The following is a 16,112-nucleotide window of genomic DNA, read 5'->3' as shown; positions in this document are numbered from 1 at the left end:
GTGTCTCGTAAGAAAAATATGAAAGCTTGCATTGCCTGTCTGAATATTATCCGTCAAAACATTGTTTATTTGACTTTAAAGCCTATTATTTTCATCTAAAATATGAATCACTTCCAATTTCATTGGCCTCCGGCAGTGCATAGTGGGAGATTTTTACATTGCAAAGATGAATACAGCCAGTCAAGACATTGAGCTGCTATTTAGACTCCGTGTGTGTGTGGGGAAATGAGCCCTCGGGCTTGTTTGTTTAATTTTACATAACATTCATCCTTCGAGCTCACGCAAGCATATTACGTGTTTCATTAATAAGCCCTAGATTAGCTTGAACCTCACCCCCACTATGACAAATACACACTCGTATGATATACAGTATTATGATGATGGTGCCAAATTTATACCCTGGATAAATTGCCATAATTTTGTAGTTTGCTTTTGTTTTTTTAATTTAATAAATGCATCATATTATATATTTACTGTCATATTATTTTATTTTGTTCATACCCTGGATAAATGGCCATCAATATATTATGATAATTTTCTGCATATAGCTTGTTTCTAATTAAATGTTTATCATTTATTGATTTATTTATTTAACTATTTATTATTTTAATTTGTTTATAGTCTGGATACATTAGCATATATTTCTGCGGTTTTTTTTTATTGTGGCCATCAATACATTATGATTGTTTTCTAAATATAATTTTATTTTATTATTTAAAACATATATGTTTTATTTTATACTTACTTTGAATATTACTATGAATAGTTTCTGCATAAAGATTTTCTTTTCATTCACCTTTTTATATTTTTATTTTTAATAAAAAATATATTATTTTATTTAAAATGTATTTAATTTTATTTTATTTGCATTTTTTTAAATCTTTCCTGCATTGGTCAATTTATGATATCTGTGGACAAATGTTCTTTCTTCTTGGAGTAGAGGACAGAGCTGCTCACACCTTAGCTGAGGTGTCCTTCTCATTTTTTAGCTGTAAGAAGAAGACATCAGTCACCTCAAATATCTAACCTGCTGTCTTCCGTCTTTGTCATCTCTGCAGATCATCAGAAACTGGAACGTGAGGCCCGAATCTGTCGTCTACTCAAACACCCCAATATTGGTGAGTTCATCTTTATTTGAACTACTTTCATCATTTTAGAATACCAGCAAAGGCTTCAAATCTTAAATTAGAACGGTTTGGGTATGTGGATTACACATGGTATAGCAAATGTGTTTTATTGATTTAATTGCTTTTCACTGTCTTTAAATTGAACATTATTCAAATCAATAGTTTTGGAAAATCTTTATGCACCATGTTTGTTTTCTAACTATTTTAAAACTTCTACATCTTTATGACAAAGTTAAAGATTATAAAATAAAGTATTGTATAGCTATTTAGCATTAGTAGGATTCTTTTTATGTTAATAGTTTTTGATAGTTTATGTTATTGTTTTTGAGAAAAAATGAAGTTTGAGACTTAAGTTTTTAACATATTTAAATTATTTCAATGGAATTTCACCAAGACTGCTTAATGTTTTTCTTAAAACTTCACTAAAACAGTAGCGTTATGTCTACATCTGGGCAAAAATGAATCATAATTAATCGCATCCAAAGCAAAAAATTTTTAAATGATTTCAGTGTGTATATTATCTATATTATTTATGTATGCATAAATACACACAGGCATGCATATATTGAGAAGATGTTTATTTATATTTGGATATTAAATATATGTACCCTGTATATGACACAAATTATTTATACATTTAATACTCTATGAAAAATAATAGTTTTATTTCTATGTATATGTGTGTTTCACATATACATAATTAATATATAATGCACACAGGTGGCACAGTGGTTCAGTGGTAAGCACTGTCGCCTCACAGCAAAAAAGTTGCTGGTTCGAGTCCTGGCTGGGCCAGTTGGCATTTCTGTGTGGAGTTATAATGCTCTTCCCGTGTTTGCGTGGGTTTCCTCTAGGTGCTCTGGTTTCCCCTACAATCCAAAGAGATGCGCTGTAAGAGAGTTGGATGAACTAAATTAATCATAGTGTATGAGCAGGTGTGAATGTGAGAGTGTATGGATGTTTCCCAGTGCTGGGTTGAGCTGCAAGGATGTCCGCTGCGTAAAACAAATGCTAGAATTGTTAGTGGTTCATTCCACTGTGGCGACCTCTAATAATCAGGGACTAAGCTAAAAGAAAAATGAATGAGCGAATAATACACACACATATAATGTCAAAAAGCTTTTATTTTGGATGTGATTAATCTTTGCCCAGCACTAATTATTTCTATTAAAAATACATTTAAATTGTAATATATTTTAAAATGTTATTTATTTCTGTGATGCAAAGCTGAATTCTCATCACCATTATTGCAGTAGTCAGTGTCACATGATTTGATCAAGCGCATTTTGGATGATTGAAAAACTCATCACTGAAAATGATTTACTCCATTTATTTCATCAAAATACTATTTGTATCATTTGATTTGTTTGGACCAAACTTGATGTTAACTTCTCATCTTCTTCGTTATTCAAACAACAATTTGTGTCAGGGTCAAAACATTTAGAGCTCTATTTTGACGGTCCATGCGTCCAAGTCCAAAACGCAGGGCGCAAAAGCATTAAGGGCGTGTCAGAATCCACTTTTGCTATTTTAAGGACTGAAAAATCTGCTTCACGTTGTGGCGCATAGTCTAACAGGGTTGAGCTTATTCTCTTAATGAGTTATAGGTGTGTTATGAGAATAAACCAATCTCATCTCCCATTCCCTTTAAGAGTCAGTGGCGCCTCTCCATTGCGCATTTGCTACTTACATGGCGGACTCTGTAAGTGGAAAAACTGAGCGCTTCACTAGAGAGAAAACAGTTAACAGAGAATAAATTTAGAGATGAGCCTCCTCATTATTTACTTTCACTTTCACTCTCGTGGATAGGAAAAAGTGTTGTACGCACAGACATCAATTAGCCTAGATGTAATTAATTTAATTTGTTAAGCGCAAAGATTTGTTTTAAGACTATTTCTAAATTCAGTTCTAATTTACAGCAAACGAATAATGAACAATAATAACAAAGTGTGGTCAAAAAACTGAGTTATTTCCAAACACATGCTGTGCCCAATATGGTCTAAAACCTGAAAGGTGGACAAATCTAAGCTTGTTTTTAATAAAACAAATATAAATATGCATATAATAAATAATACTGCTAATAATGATAACACTAAACAAAAGCAAATTGTCATGAATAAACTGAAAAAGCGCCCCGAGATGAAGATGGCATGAAGGCAGTGGTTTTTATATTTACGTAGGCTAGAAAATAATATGTTTTGTAAAATTTTAATCCTTTAATTCTTTTTCACTTGTAAAGATATTTGTGTATTGCCGTACATCCTGTGTGTATTAAGCAGTGTGTAAGTGAGGCGCAAAATCAACGCGCTCTGCGCTGACCTTTAGACCTGCTTTGATCTGGTCTATTGAGTGGTCTATTTAAGTTCCTCAAAATAGCCAAGTGCCAGCAATACGCCTCAACACGCCTCTTTTTTTAGACCAGTACGCCTATGGGCACACATATGAGTGCAAAAGCATTTGCTATTTTAAACAGTGTGGTGCAAAACGTCAAAATGACTCTTGCGCTGAGCTGAAATTAGTAAACAACATTTGCGTCACGCCTTGCCTCGCATTGCACCGGGTGCATGATAGGGCCCTTAGTGTTTAAAACACTATGAATGAGTGTGAACCTCAGATAGTCTGACTCTGATTGGCCGTAAGAATTTCTTTTCAGCCTTGGGTTCATCACTAGGTTTGCTCCAGCCAATAGCAGAACAGCAACTACTGGGTAGGCGGGGCTAGAGATTGTTAGGTCCCAACTGATTGGTCAAATTTAGATAAACGACCAATGCAAAAAATGTATGTTTTCAGACATCTGCGATATAGAGATAATTTGCATATACTATTGACGCAATAACGATAATTTTGTGATATATTGTGCAGCCCGAGCTTTAAATTGTGTTTAATAATCCAGTCGGCATTAGCCATTCTAAATGTTGGCTGGATTTAGACAATATCCTTCATATTAATACAACTTAGATTTTTTTCCCTCTCCAACATTTAATTAGCTGGAGTTTTTGAAGTATATAAGACTTCTTAAACTAAATCTTACAAACTTCTGACTAGGATTGTAAATTAGTGTCCAAACTTTCAGATGGTGCTGTAGATGTGAGTTTGTCGCAGTGAATATCTGCAGCTGCGAGTGTTTATAAGTGTGTGTGTGTTTGAGCTGGTGTCAGTGATAACTGGGACTGAATTAGGCTGAAGTATTTTTTGCAGCAGAAAATACTGTGTCCTGCGGAACAACCTCTCCCGAAAGTCTTTGTCTGAAACAACGTTGGAACAATAGAGCAAAATAAGCATTGTAAGGGGGAAAATTAGCTTAAAGAGAGCAGGTTTTAGTACACTGACATTGAATGAAAGTGACAAAAAAGACAGAGAAATGAGTGGAGATGGAAAGTAGGAGGGAATGATCGATAGATGAAGATGAACAAGACCTGAGAGAGCAGAAGAACTGAAAAGACGACGGTGACAAAGAAAGAGGTAAAGGTGGAGGGATGGAGGGCGATGGAGAGGAATAGAAGAGGAGTGGAGCTCTATAAATAACTGTGCTGAGGTGGGAGATGCTGGTGGGCAGCAGTTCAGCCCAAATACCGTCATTATCACCAATGAGCTCAACAGCACAGTAACGGAAGACGATGGAGAGCGTAGAAAACTACAAAAACCCTGTAGAAACAAGTACCTGGTTGAGGATACACTCTTAAAAATGTTATGGTTCTCTATTGGACCTGAAGATTTAATGGGATATCACATTCATTTGTATACTTTTTGATTTAGTAGCTAATGTTTATGAATTTGTATGATTTTATTCGTACAGTTTAGTATGATTTGTTCATCCCCCAAATTATAATTGGGTTTGGGGATGTGGGGTTTGGTGCCATGCCCCCTTTTAAAAAATCTTGTATGAATTTGGGCAAATTAGCCACTACACTGACATTATGTAAAATAGTAACATTTTTCTTGTGAGATCAGGCTGGATGCTTCCACAAAGAACTTTTAAAATGCACATAGGTTACCCTTTTTTATGATATGATAATAATATTATGGTTCTTCTGAGTGTGCCAGTTTAGGTTCAGTTCAACACACAGGTCAGATGTTTTTATTATAATGTGTTAAAAAGTGTCATGTTGGGGGCGTTTACACAGTGTGCTGTTTTAGGGGCGTGTTGCTTCACAGTTTCGGCTTCCCGCCCAACGTAACAAGGGGGCGGAGCCAAGATCTCCCATGCTCTGTGTTTGCAACAGACAGGCTGACAGACAGAGAGAAAGAAGCTAAGCTAAGCTAGGATGAGCATTCAGCCGTACATGTATGTTTCGGACACACCAAGCAGAGAGTACAAAATCCTTTGTGTCTTTGTATAGTCTCGGTGTAAAAGTGCCGAGCTTGTACACAGAGACTAATAACCACACACACTGAATTAACTTAAGCTCCGCCGCGTGCACCCGGACAGAAACCCACGCAGCGCCGAGCCGCTGACCTGAAGCTCCGCCGCGTGCACCCCGACAGAAACCCACGCCCAGAACTCCGGAATGTTTCAGTTTATCTCTTTTTTCACTTTGTCATTCTGAAAATGTTGCCAGGAAGTAAAATTGCAATATCTTGTTTAAAAAAAGGATATAATCATGAAAAATATGTGTAAATGCGTCCTTTTATTAAAACCAGAATACAGATATGTATAAAACTGAGAGGTTTGGTATAGAGAAGTGCTGCTGAAGTGGAGGTTAGCGGGTCAGTGCAGGAGGAAAAACTCCTTTTCAGAAAACAACCTTAAATATATATATGGAATTGTTTGTTTTTTGCTTTATTTTTGATTTTTGTTTTTGATAATTTACACTATAAATATTTAGTTTATTATAAGTAATGTTGTCTTTTCATTTGTGTTTAGCAAGTATCAAAGAATTAAAGAGAAGAATGAATGAATGAATGAATGAATGAATGAATGAATGAATGAATGAATGAATGAATGAATGAATGAATGAATGAACAAATAAATAAATAAATAAATAAGCTGGTCTCACTGGAATATTTACTTGGATTATGGGGATTAAAATATAAAGTCATTCATTATTTATTATTCATTCATTCATTCTTCTTTATTTAAGTATCCAACAGGAATAACTGCATTATGATATTTTATTATATTACTTGATAATTAATCATAGTGTGTCATATATTTATACCCCTGGGGCCAAATTACAGAAACATCCAGCACCAGTCTTATCTGTTTGGTAACCATGGTGATTTCAGAGAGAATCTCATTTAGGAGACAAGACTTGAGATAGGAAGTTTCTATACCGAAAAGCCCTGTTTGATATTTAAAATAATTTATAGTTGCCTTTGAAAGGTTTTAACATTTAACTTTTTTAAAAATGTATTATACAAAACACTTATAACTGCTCAAGTATGATTGTTTCATACATCAATCTTTTCAAAACTTTCATAATGTAAGATACCCATTTTTATTGATCGATTTTTATTCAATCCATATTGTTCCAACACAAATAGTGAAGGAGTTAAGGTTAAAATCTGCAGTGACTCCACAAACCTGATCTGTTCTGAATTGAGTGTCTTCCCCAGACAGTCTCAGGTGCTCTGCAGAGACCCAGAGGGATGCGCCTTTTTGAGGCTTAAAAATGCATCCGGCAACTCCGGCCGATGTTTCTAACGTTCCTAAAATGTCCAGGAGTCGACTTTTGCTTTTGCCTTATAAAGTTGTTACGTTTTTGCATTAGTCTTTTTTTAAAGATTACTTTCCGCTTGGCTTCACATTTGACAGCATGTACAACTGGGAGAAAAAGTAAATGCTTGATTGTTTGATCTAAACAATTCAAAAATAGAGGACAAAATGACAACTGAACTGACATCATTAGAAATGGTCAATTAACAATCAATAATTTACACTTTTTTAATTAATTATTAATAAATATTATGCATTTTTATAAGTATTGGCAGTTTTTATTCAGTTTTCCTGTAATTTATTTCTCATTTGATGTACATGTTATTTATTTGATGATGTGGATATGATACATATTTTATACATAAATAAAATGCTTTGGCAAAACTGCACTACATGTCATGCCAATAAAGCAACCTGAACTAAAAATCACATTATTTTTTTGTGTCGCACGTAGTTAACGATTTATATGCCATGGGAAAAGGATGTGTTTTAATCAGTCTACCACCGCAAGAACAGTGCATCCGGAAAGAATTGATAGCGCTTCACTTTTTCCACATTTTTTTAATGTTACAGCCTTATTCCAAAATGGATTAAATTCCTCAAAATTCTACCCACAAAACCCCATAATAACAATGTGAATTTTTTTTTTTTAAATTGTTGCAAATTTAAAAAAATTTAAAAACCTGAAGAATTCACATGTACACCAGTATTCACACAGTATTCGTGAAGCTCTAAATTGAGCTCAGGTCCATTCTGTTTCCACTGATCATTCTTGAGATGTTTCAGCAGCTTAATTGGAGTTCTTCTGTGGTAAATTCAGTTGATTGAACATGATTTGAAAAGGCATACACCTGTCTATACAAGGTCCCAGGGTTGACAGTGCATGTCAAAGCACAAAGGAATTGTCTGTAGACCTCCGAGACAGGATGGTCTCAAGGCACAAGTTCTAGGGAAGGTTACAGAAAAATTTCTGCTGCTCTGAAAGTTCCATTGAGCACAGTGGCCTCCATCATCCTTAAGTGGAAGATGTTTGGAACCACCAGGACTCTTCTTAGAGCTGGTCGGCCATCTAAGCTGAGTGATCGGGGAAAAAGAGCCTTAGTCAGGGAGGTGATCAATAACCCGATGGTCACTCTGTGTAAACTCCAGCGTTCTTCTGTGGAGAGAGGAGAACCTTACAGAAGGACAACCATCTGTGCAGCAATCCAACAATCAGGCCTGTATGGTAGAGTGGCCAGACGGAAGCCACTGCCTGCCTGGAATTTGCCAAAAGGCATCTGAAGGACTCTTAAACCATAAGAAACAAAACTCTCTGGTCTAATGAGACTAAAATTGAACTCTTTGGAGTGAATGCCAGGTGTTACGTCTGGAGAAAACCAGAAACTGCTCATCACCAGGCTAATACCGTCCCTACAGTGAAGCATGGTGGTAGCAGCATCATGCTGTGGGGATGTTTTTCAGCAGCAGGAACTGGAAGGCTAGTCAGGATAGAGGGAAAGATGAATGCAGCAATGTACAGAGACATCCTGAATGAAAGCCTGCTTCAGAGTGCTCTTGACCTCAGAGTGGGGCGATAGTTCATCTTCCAGCAGGACAATGAGCCAAAGCACAGCGCCAAAATATCAATGGAGTGGCTTCACAACAACTCTGTGAATGTCCTTGAGCGGCCCAACCAGAGCCCAAACTTAAATCCTATTGAACATCTCTGGAGAGATCTGAAAATGGCTGTACACCGTCGCTTCACATCCAACCTGATAAAGCTTGAGAGGTACTGCAAAGAGGAATGGGCAAAAATTCCTAAAGACTGGTGTGCCAAGCTTGTGGCATCATATTCAAAAAGACTTGAGGCTGTAATTACTGCCAAAGGTGCATCAACAAAGTATTGAGCAAAGGCTGTGAATACTTGTATGTGATTTTTCAGCTTTTTTATTTTTAATAAATTTGCAACATTTTCCAAAAAAAGCTTTTCACATTGTCATCGTGGCGTATTGTGTGTAGAATTTTTTGAAAATAAATGAATTTAATCCATTTTGGAATAAGGCTGTAACAAAAAAAAAATGTGGAAAAAGTAAAGCGCTGTAAATACTTAATAGCTGCACTGAATATATCAAACCTGTGGGAAGCACTGTACTAGACAGAATAAGATAATACTGTTTATGCATATGCGAATGCCTGGTTATGTAACCTTTAATATTAACTTCCACCAGCTGATTTGTACTGTAGTTCTGCTGTCTGGCATCTCTTATACCGCACTGACCAGAGCGTCACACTCCAGTCTAGTGTCTTTCTCCTCTTTTCACTCTCTCGCCATCTTTCCATCCACTGTGTTTTCTGTGGACCCCGAGGTGATGCTGTCCTCTTTTTCCCTGCTCCATCACCTGTATGTGTGTGTGTCTCTCCTTCACTTTTCCCGGCTGTCGTCTCTCCTCCAGTGGACAGCTTGTCATGTTTTCTGCTTGGGCTGCACATAAGTGCTGAACAATAGAGCCAATGAAGGAGGAGAGATGGAGAGAAAGAGACAGTCTGAAAGGTTAAAGAGGAGAGAGGACAGCAAGCTCATGGCTGCTGGCGCTGTTGGCACACAATCGTCTGTATCTGGCTTTCTCCTTTCTGTATCACTCGTTCAGCAAGTCTTGCAGTTTTGTGTTTGACTCCGTGAGCTTGTAGATTTTTCTTGGTCAGCATTAAAAGTGGTGTTATAATTAATAATACAAATAGTAGTAGCAATAATAGTAATAATAAAAGTTTTTGATTTTGTTATTGGAAGTCGTTGTTTTTGCATGTTTTTGGTTTTAATTTTCTAAACGTATGTAGGTCAGTTATTATTATTATTATTATTATTATTATTATTATTATTATTATTATTATTATAAATTACGAATTACCTTAAACTTAAATATAGTAGTAGCAGCAACAGTAACAATAATGTGGATAATAATAATAATAATGATAATGATAAAAATAATAATAAAATGAAAGTATTAAATATGTAACTAATAATACAATTATTATTATTTACAATAATAGCAGTCTTTGATTTTGTTATTGGAAGTCATGATTTTTGTATGTTTTTGCGTTTGTTTTTTGCAAAAAAATTGTTATGTTTTAATACTGATAATAATAATGCTAATAGTTATTAGTAATAAATGCTAATATTATTATAAAATATAATATGAATTACCTTAAACTTAGTATTATATGAAAGTATTATAAAATGTAACTAATAATACAAATATTATTAATGGTAATAATAATAGTTTGATTTTGTTATTGGAAGTCATTATTTTTGCATGTTTTGCAGTTTTATTTTGCAAAAATTATGTAGATCAAAATATCATCATCATCATCATCATCAACAACAACAACAACAACGACGGCAATAATAGTTTATCATTATTATTATTATTATTAATATTATTATTATTATTAAATTACCATAAACTATAATCAATATATAAAACATTAGTAGTAGTAATATTAACAAAAACTTTAGTATTATAAAATGTAACTAATAATTCAAATATCAGTAATGCTTGTTATTAATTCTAATTATTTTTAGAAAAACTCATTAATTTATAAAATCATGCAGTTTTGCAATTTAGCCCTGAAATTACACAGTATAAAAATAACAATTTATATATAACATTTATATATTATTGTATTAAATAATAATAATAATAATAATAATAATAATAATAATAATAACAATAATAATAATAATACCTGTTGTTGTTGTTGTTGTTGTTGTTACGATTATTATAGTATATTTATAAATGTGTTGACCTTTAAATTTGTATGTATTTGATGTTTCATTTTGCCCATAAATTACACAATTCACCTTATAATAATTACTAATTGGATGTTTTAATGAGATATGTGTAATTTTTAATAGCAAAAAGGTGATGTGTGTGATTTATTTATTTATTTATTTTTTTGTATGCAAATTAAAAAAAGCATAAAATATAGTTTATTTTGATCTCCATCGACTTTTTATTGGTAGATCAAAATTATAGCCCCACCTCCAAACTCACATCATTGGTTTAAACCATACGTGTATTCTTGATGCTCAAACAAAGCACAGCAATATTTTGAAAACACCACACTGATTACATTTTCCTTTGGAAACTTTAATGTGTGTCATTCTTACAGTAAAAACAACAAAACTCGCCTTCAGTATAGCCAAAAATATTATTACCATATTTCCATCCACTAAAATCGACACTGGATCCCAGTCCTACACTACATTGCGTCTCTCTAAATATCACCATACCTTCTTTTCCAGCTGTTTAATGTGCTTAGATGTCAATTGTGGTATTTGTCCTCTGTCTATAGTGATTAAGACTTTATTAATCTGGAGCTCCTGTAATTATTGGCTCGTGTTTGCAGTACCAGTGTCAACAGGCTGGGCTTTGCTTGTCAAATAATCGCTCTGAGGTCTATTGACTCGCCCCTTTACTCTAATAATGTAGATGTAATCTATCTAATATATGTATTTCCAGCATCAGATTAGCCTCAATCCCTCTATTATTTGCCCTCCACCTCTCCCCCCTCCTTTTGCTAGTTGCTATGTTGCTCTTTCTCTCATAAGGCTCCTGCTATTCTGGGCAGTGTTTACTCAACTCTCTCTGCTTATTTCTTTCACTCTCTCTTTCTCTATCCACCTCCCACCCTGATACTCTGTCTACGTGACACACTGCTAGTCATCTATACTCTGTCTTTCAATGCATTCTCTTTTGTTGTTCATTTGACTCATTATGGTCATCTTAAAGGGACAGTTCACCCAGGAATGAAAATGTACTCGCATTTATTTTCTCTGAATGGGTTGCTAATCTTTATCAGCTGATTTGTTCTGTTTTGTTCTGTTCTGTTAATTTATTAATAGAAGATATTTTAGAAAATGCTGGAACTAACATCCATGGGAGATATTTTGAAAAATTTTGGAAACCAGTAGCCATTGATTTCCAATGTGTTTCTTTTTTCTTTCTTTCTTTTTATAACACTGTATAACAATAATTAATTTATTTACAGTACTGTGACGGTTGGGTTTAGGGTCAGGGTTGGGGGTAGGCGTTAAAAAATACAATTTATTTGGTTATTTAATAGATAGCATAAATAATACTTGGTACAACTACTGTTTTTTACATTACTGTGAGGGTTGGGTTTAGGGTTGCTATGGATTTCCATAGTGTTTCTTTTACAATGGATGTCAGTTCTAGCTTTTTCCAAAATATCTTCTATTAATTATTTTGTTCTGTTAAACACAATAGAAGATATTTTGAAGAATGTTGAAAAACAGTAACCATTGACTTTCATAGTGTTTCTTCTTCTATGAATATCAGTTCCAGCATGTTCTAAGTTATCTTCTATTAATTAACTTGTTCTGTTAAACACAACAGAAGATATTTTGACGAATGTTGGAAACCAGTAGCCATTGACTTCCATAGTGTTTCTTTCTTTTTCTTCTTCTATGGATGTCAGTTCCAGCACTTTCCAAACTGTCTTATAATTAATTAATTTGTACATTTGCTCTATTAAACACATTAGAAGATATTTTGAAGAATGTTGGAAATCGGTAGCCATTGACTTCCATAATGTTTCTTCTTCTATGGATGTCTGTTGCACCATTTTTCATAATATCTTCTATTAATTAATTTGTTCATTTGTTCTATTAAACACAATAGAATATATTTTGAAGAATGTTGAAAACCAGTAACCATTGATTTCAGTAGTGTTGTTTCTTCTTTTTCTTCTGTCAATTGCACCATTTTTTATAATATCTTCTATTAATAAATTTATTTTGTTAAACACAATAGAAGATGTTTTGAAGAGTGTTGGAAAACAGTAGCCATTGACTTCAGTAGTGTTGTTTGTCTTCTTTTTCTTCTTCTTTTTCTTCTTCTTCTTCTTCTTCTTCTTCTTCTTCTTCTTCTTCTATGTCAGTTCCAGCATTTTCCATAATATTTTCTATTAATTAATTTGTTCATTTGTTCTGTTTAACACAACTAAAGATATTTTGAAGAATGTTGAAAACCAGTAACCATTGACTTCAATAGTGTTGTTTCTTCTTATATGTCAAGTGCACCATTTTTCATAATATCTTCTATTAATTTATTTGTTTTGTTAAACACAATAGAAAATGTTTTGAAGAATGTAGGAAACCAGTAGCCATTGACTTTAGCAGTGTTGTTTCTTCTTCTTCTTCTTCTATGTCAGTTCCAGCATTTTCCATAATATCTTCTAATTAATTAATTTGTTCATTTGTTCTGTTAAACACAATAGAAGATATTTTGAAGAATGTTGTAAAACAGTAACCATTGACTTCCATAGTGTTTCTTCTTCTATGGATATCAGCAATTTTTTAAAATATCTTCTATTAATTAATTTGTTAGTTTGTTCTTTTAAACAAAACAGAAGATCTTTTGATAAATGTTGGAAACTGGTAGCCGTTGTTTTCCATAGTGTTGTTTTTTCTTCTTCTATGAATGTCAGTTCCAGCATTTTCCAAAATAAATTTGGGTTTGGAACAAGCAGAGTGTGATTAAAGCATATTTTTTTTCTCTGGGTGAACTGTCCCTTTAAATCTGTAAATTTGCTTTGTAGTCGTGAGCATTACTATCATAGTGTGTAATTGGACATGTGCTGTATGTTGTTATGAATGCTGTGTGATGGAGCGAAGAATGCTGAGGATTTCCCGCTCATTATAAGCGTTTGCTTTCATAAAGCATTATCTCTGTGTTGATGATGCTTATTGCTGATTCTCCTGTTGTGTTTGTGTTTTTTTTAGTTCGGCTCCATGACAGTATCTCAGAAGAAGGTTTCCATTACCTGGTGTTTGACCTGTGAGTATGACCGAAACTTGGTTACACACACACATAAACACACGTGTCGTGTGACTCAGCAGTATACAGTATGCAGTGCTGTAACTCGAGATATGATAATAATATAGGCTTTGTTCCAAAGCCTTACTAGCCTGAAGCTGCCTTGCCTGAAATTTGAACTCAAAATTTAAAAGTGTGTGTGTGTGTGTGTGTGTGTGTGTGTGTGTGTGTGTGTGTGTGTGTGTGTGTGTGTGTGTGTGTGTGTGTGTGTGTGTGTGTGTGTGTGTGTGTGTGTGTGTGTGTGTGTGTGTGTGTGTGTGTGTGTGTGTGTGTGTGTGTGTGTGTGTGTGTGTGTGTGTGTGTGTATGAATGCACTTTAATGACTCATTTCAAAATTGTGGGTACATTTGTAAGCATTTTCCATTCATTTACTTTTAACTGCAAATGGATCATTTACGTTAAACTGAATACATTGTTAATGTCAAAATAATATAAAATGCTAAATGTGGTGATGAACATTTGATTGATGTTGTTTAGCTTGTTCAGTTGTTTAAACCAATAACAGTTGACAATAACAGATTTCCACTATTTTGTGCTTTAGCTCAAGATGCTAACCTGAAATCTAGCTCAAAGTTTCTATGCTGCTATCTTGACCCCATAGATGTATACACTAGATATCGCAACCATCAATACCGCCGCCACATTTGTACAGTGCTCCCATTCAACCACATTAATCAAGCCTAAAGCCAATTTGAAGATGCTGGACTCCACATAAAAGCAGAACATTTCATTGGTTAGATTTAGCTTTTCACGATTTTGTATGTTTTAAACTTTAGTGCTGAGCAAGTAACTAGGGCTGGGTGATATGGTGCAAAAAAATCATATACTGGTATTTTAGAAGGAATGACGGTATACAATATATATCCCTTATTTTCTCATAATTGGTTACTTAAGAGTTGAAGCCTTAATTAAAACTTTATCAAAAAATTTTGAATAAAAAAAAAATAATTCAAACACAGGTGTTTCCCTCCCTGTTAACAAATAAGCAGCTACATTAAAAAAACATCTGCGCAAAATCTTTGATAAATAAATACAGTACAGGTTTTTCTCCTGCTTAACACTAATCACCTTATTCTTCGCCAACGAGTGGCCGCAGCTATTTGAATCTTTTTGGCTTGAGAATTTCGGTGTCATTCACTTCAATTCATTTTTAGACATTAAAAACTGCTCTATTTTGCTGTTTGATGTTGCAAACTGATATTTTCTTATTATATTATTCTACTTGATCTGTATAGTCATGCAAACATTTGTTTGTAGAGCAAGTAGTTTGACCGTTTTCTGCCCTTTATTATTCCTAGTCATTTCTCCCATAGGCGACTGAATAGGGAGTTCTAAAACAATCGCGAAAACAGGCGCACTTCTGCATTTTAGAATAAGGTCAATAAGTTGCACAGCATTTTAAATTATAAACAAAATCTTTGATAAATAAATACAGTACAGTTTTTTTTCCTGCCTAACACTATACACAGCACTACTGTGCTGTTGTGCAAATAACAGTAAACTGAACCATAGAAAACAGCTACATTGTCAGAGCAAATAAGGAACACTTAAATAGTAACACAACAAAAAGTATTGTAGGATAGAAAAGAACTACATTGAATACAAATACAGTGTTTTTATATGTAATCCTGTATAGAACAGTTGTTTGATTTACAAACAACAATTAAATCAGCTGTATATGTTTTTAGGTACACATTCACATGTATGTATTGTGCACAATTAATAAACAATGCACATATCCAAGAAATCTAAAGAGAAGTCTTTCACTCCATGTAGAAAATCCTACACTTTTTCTTTTGTTTTGATTGAACTTGTTTTACTAAATATTAAATAAGGAGATGAAAACGAATAGACTATAGATATGAGAAGTAACGAAATTGTTTCAGAGTACTGTGATGAAATGCTGATTGAGCATATAAATGTAAACAGTCATCATAACAGAGCAGAACGCAGAGCAAAATGTTTTATAATGAAAATGTAAAGAGGCTGTCGTGTAATAAATACTGAACTTAAATTCAGTGAATATGAGGTGGTTTCACTTTCGAAACGCGGTATAAATTCCTCCAATTTTGCCGTTTGTAAATCTTTTGAACACATTCAGGTATCGATTTGACAAAGCTTCTATGTTCATTCTTGCTGTCAATTGGGAAGAAATGATCGATGAAAGTTTTTTGATAAACCGCTGTGACATCTGCAGGCACTGACGGTTGTGCGTGCATGCGAAGGGGAGTGAGATTGCGTTCATTTACGCATGCACACATTTGTGCAAGTGGACTAGTGGAGCTCGCGTGCTACCTTAGAGTGGTCTGTTTCACGCAGAATGCGCACGTGTGGCCTCAAACCATATCGATATGAACAATATTGGTTAATACCGCATCGCGTTGGGGAATCATATCGATATATCCCCAGAACTCGATATACCTCCCAGCCCATTTATTTTTATAATGACTT

The 16,112-nt window shown here is 34.2% G+C and overlaps 1 protein-coding gene across 24 annotated transcripts in view; it reads left to right on the top strand.

Annotated features, from left to right (window-relative positions):
- Positions 1-16,112, top strand: part of camk2g1 (calcium/calmodulin-dependent protein kinase (CaM kinase) II gamma 1) — a 155,891-nt gene that overhangs the window by 69,232 nt on the left and 70,547 nt on the right. For all 24 annotated transcript variants that reach the window (XM_087275431.1, XM_087275425.1, XM_087275418.1 and 21 more), the window contains 2 exon segments: positions 1,059-1,118; positions 13,568-13,622. In XM_087275431.1, coding sequence (XP_087131557.1) covers positions 1,059-1,118; positions 13,568-13,622 — 115 coding nt within the window.

The sequence above is a fragment of the Danio rerio genome, chromosome 12 (assembly GCF_052040795.2).
Source record: "Danio rerio strain M-AB ecotype USA chromosome 12, GRCz13ab, whole genome shotgun sequence".
Classification (NCBI taxonomy): domain Eukaryota; kingdom Metazoa; phylum Chordata; class Actinopteri; order Cypriniformes; family Danionidae; genus Danio; species Danio rerio.
Note: the sequence above shows the minus strand (reverse complement) of the source record. Positions and strands in the feature narration are given on the sequence as shown.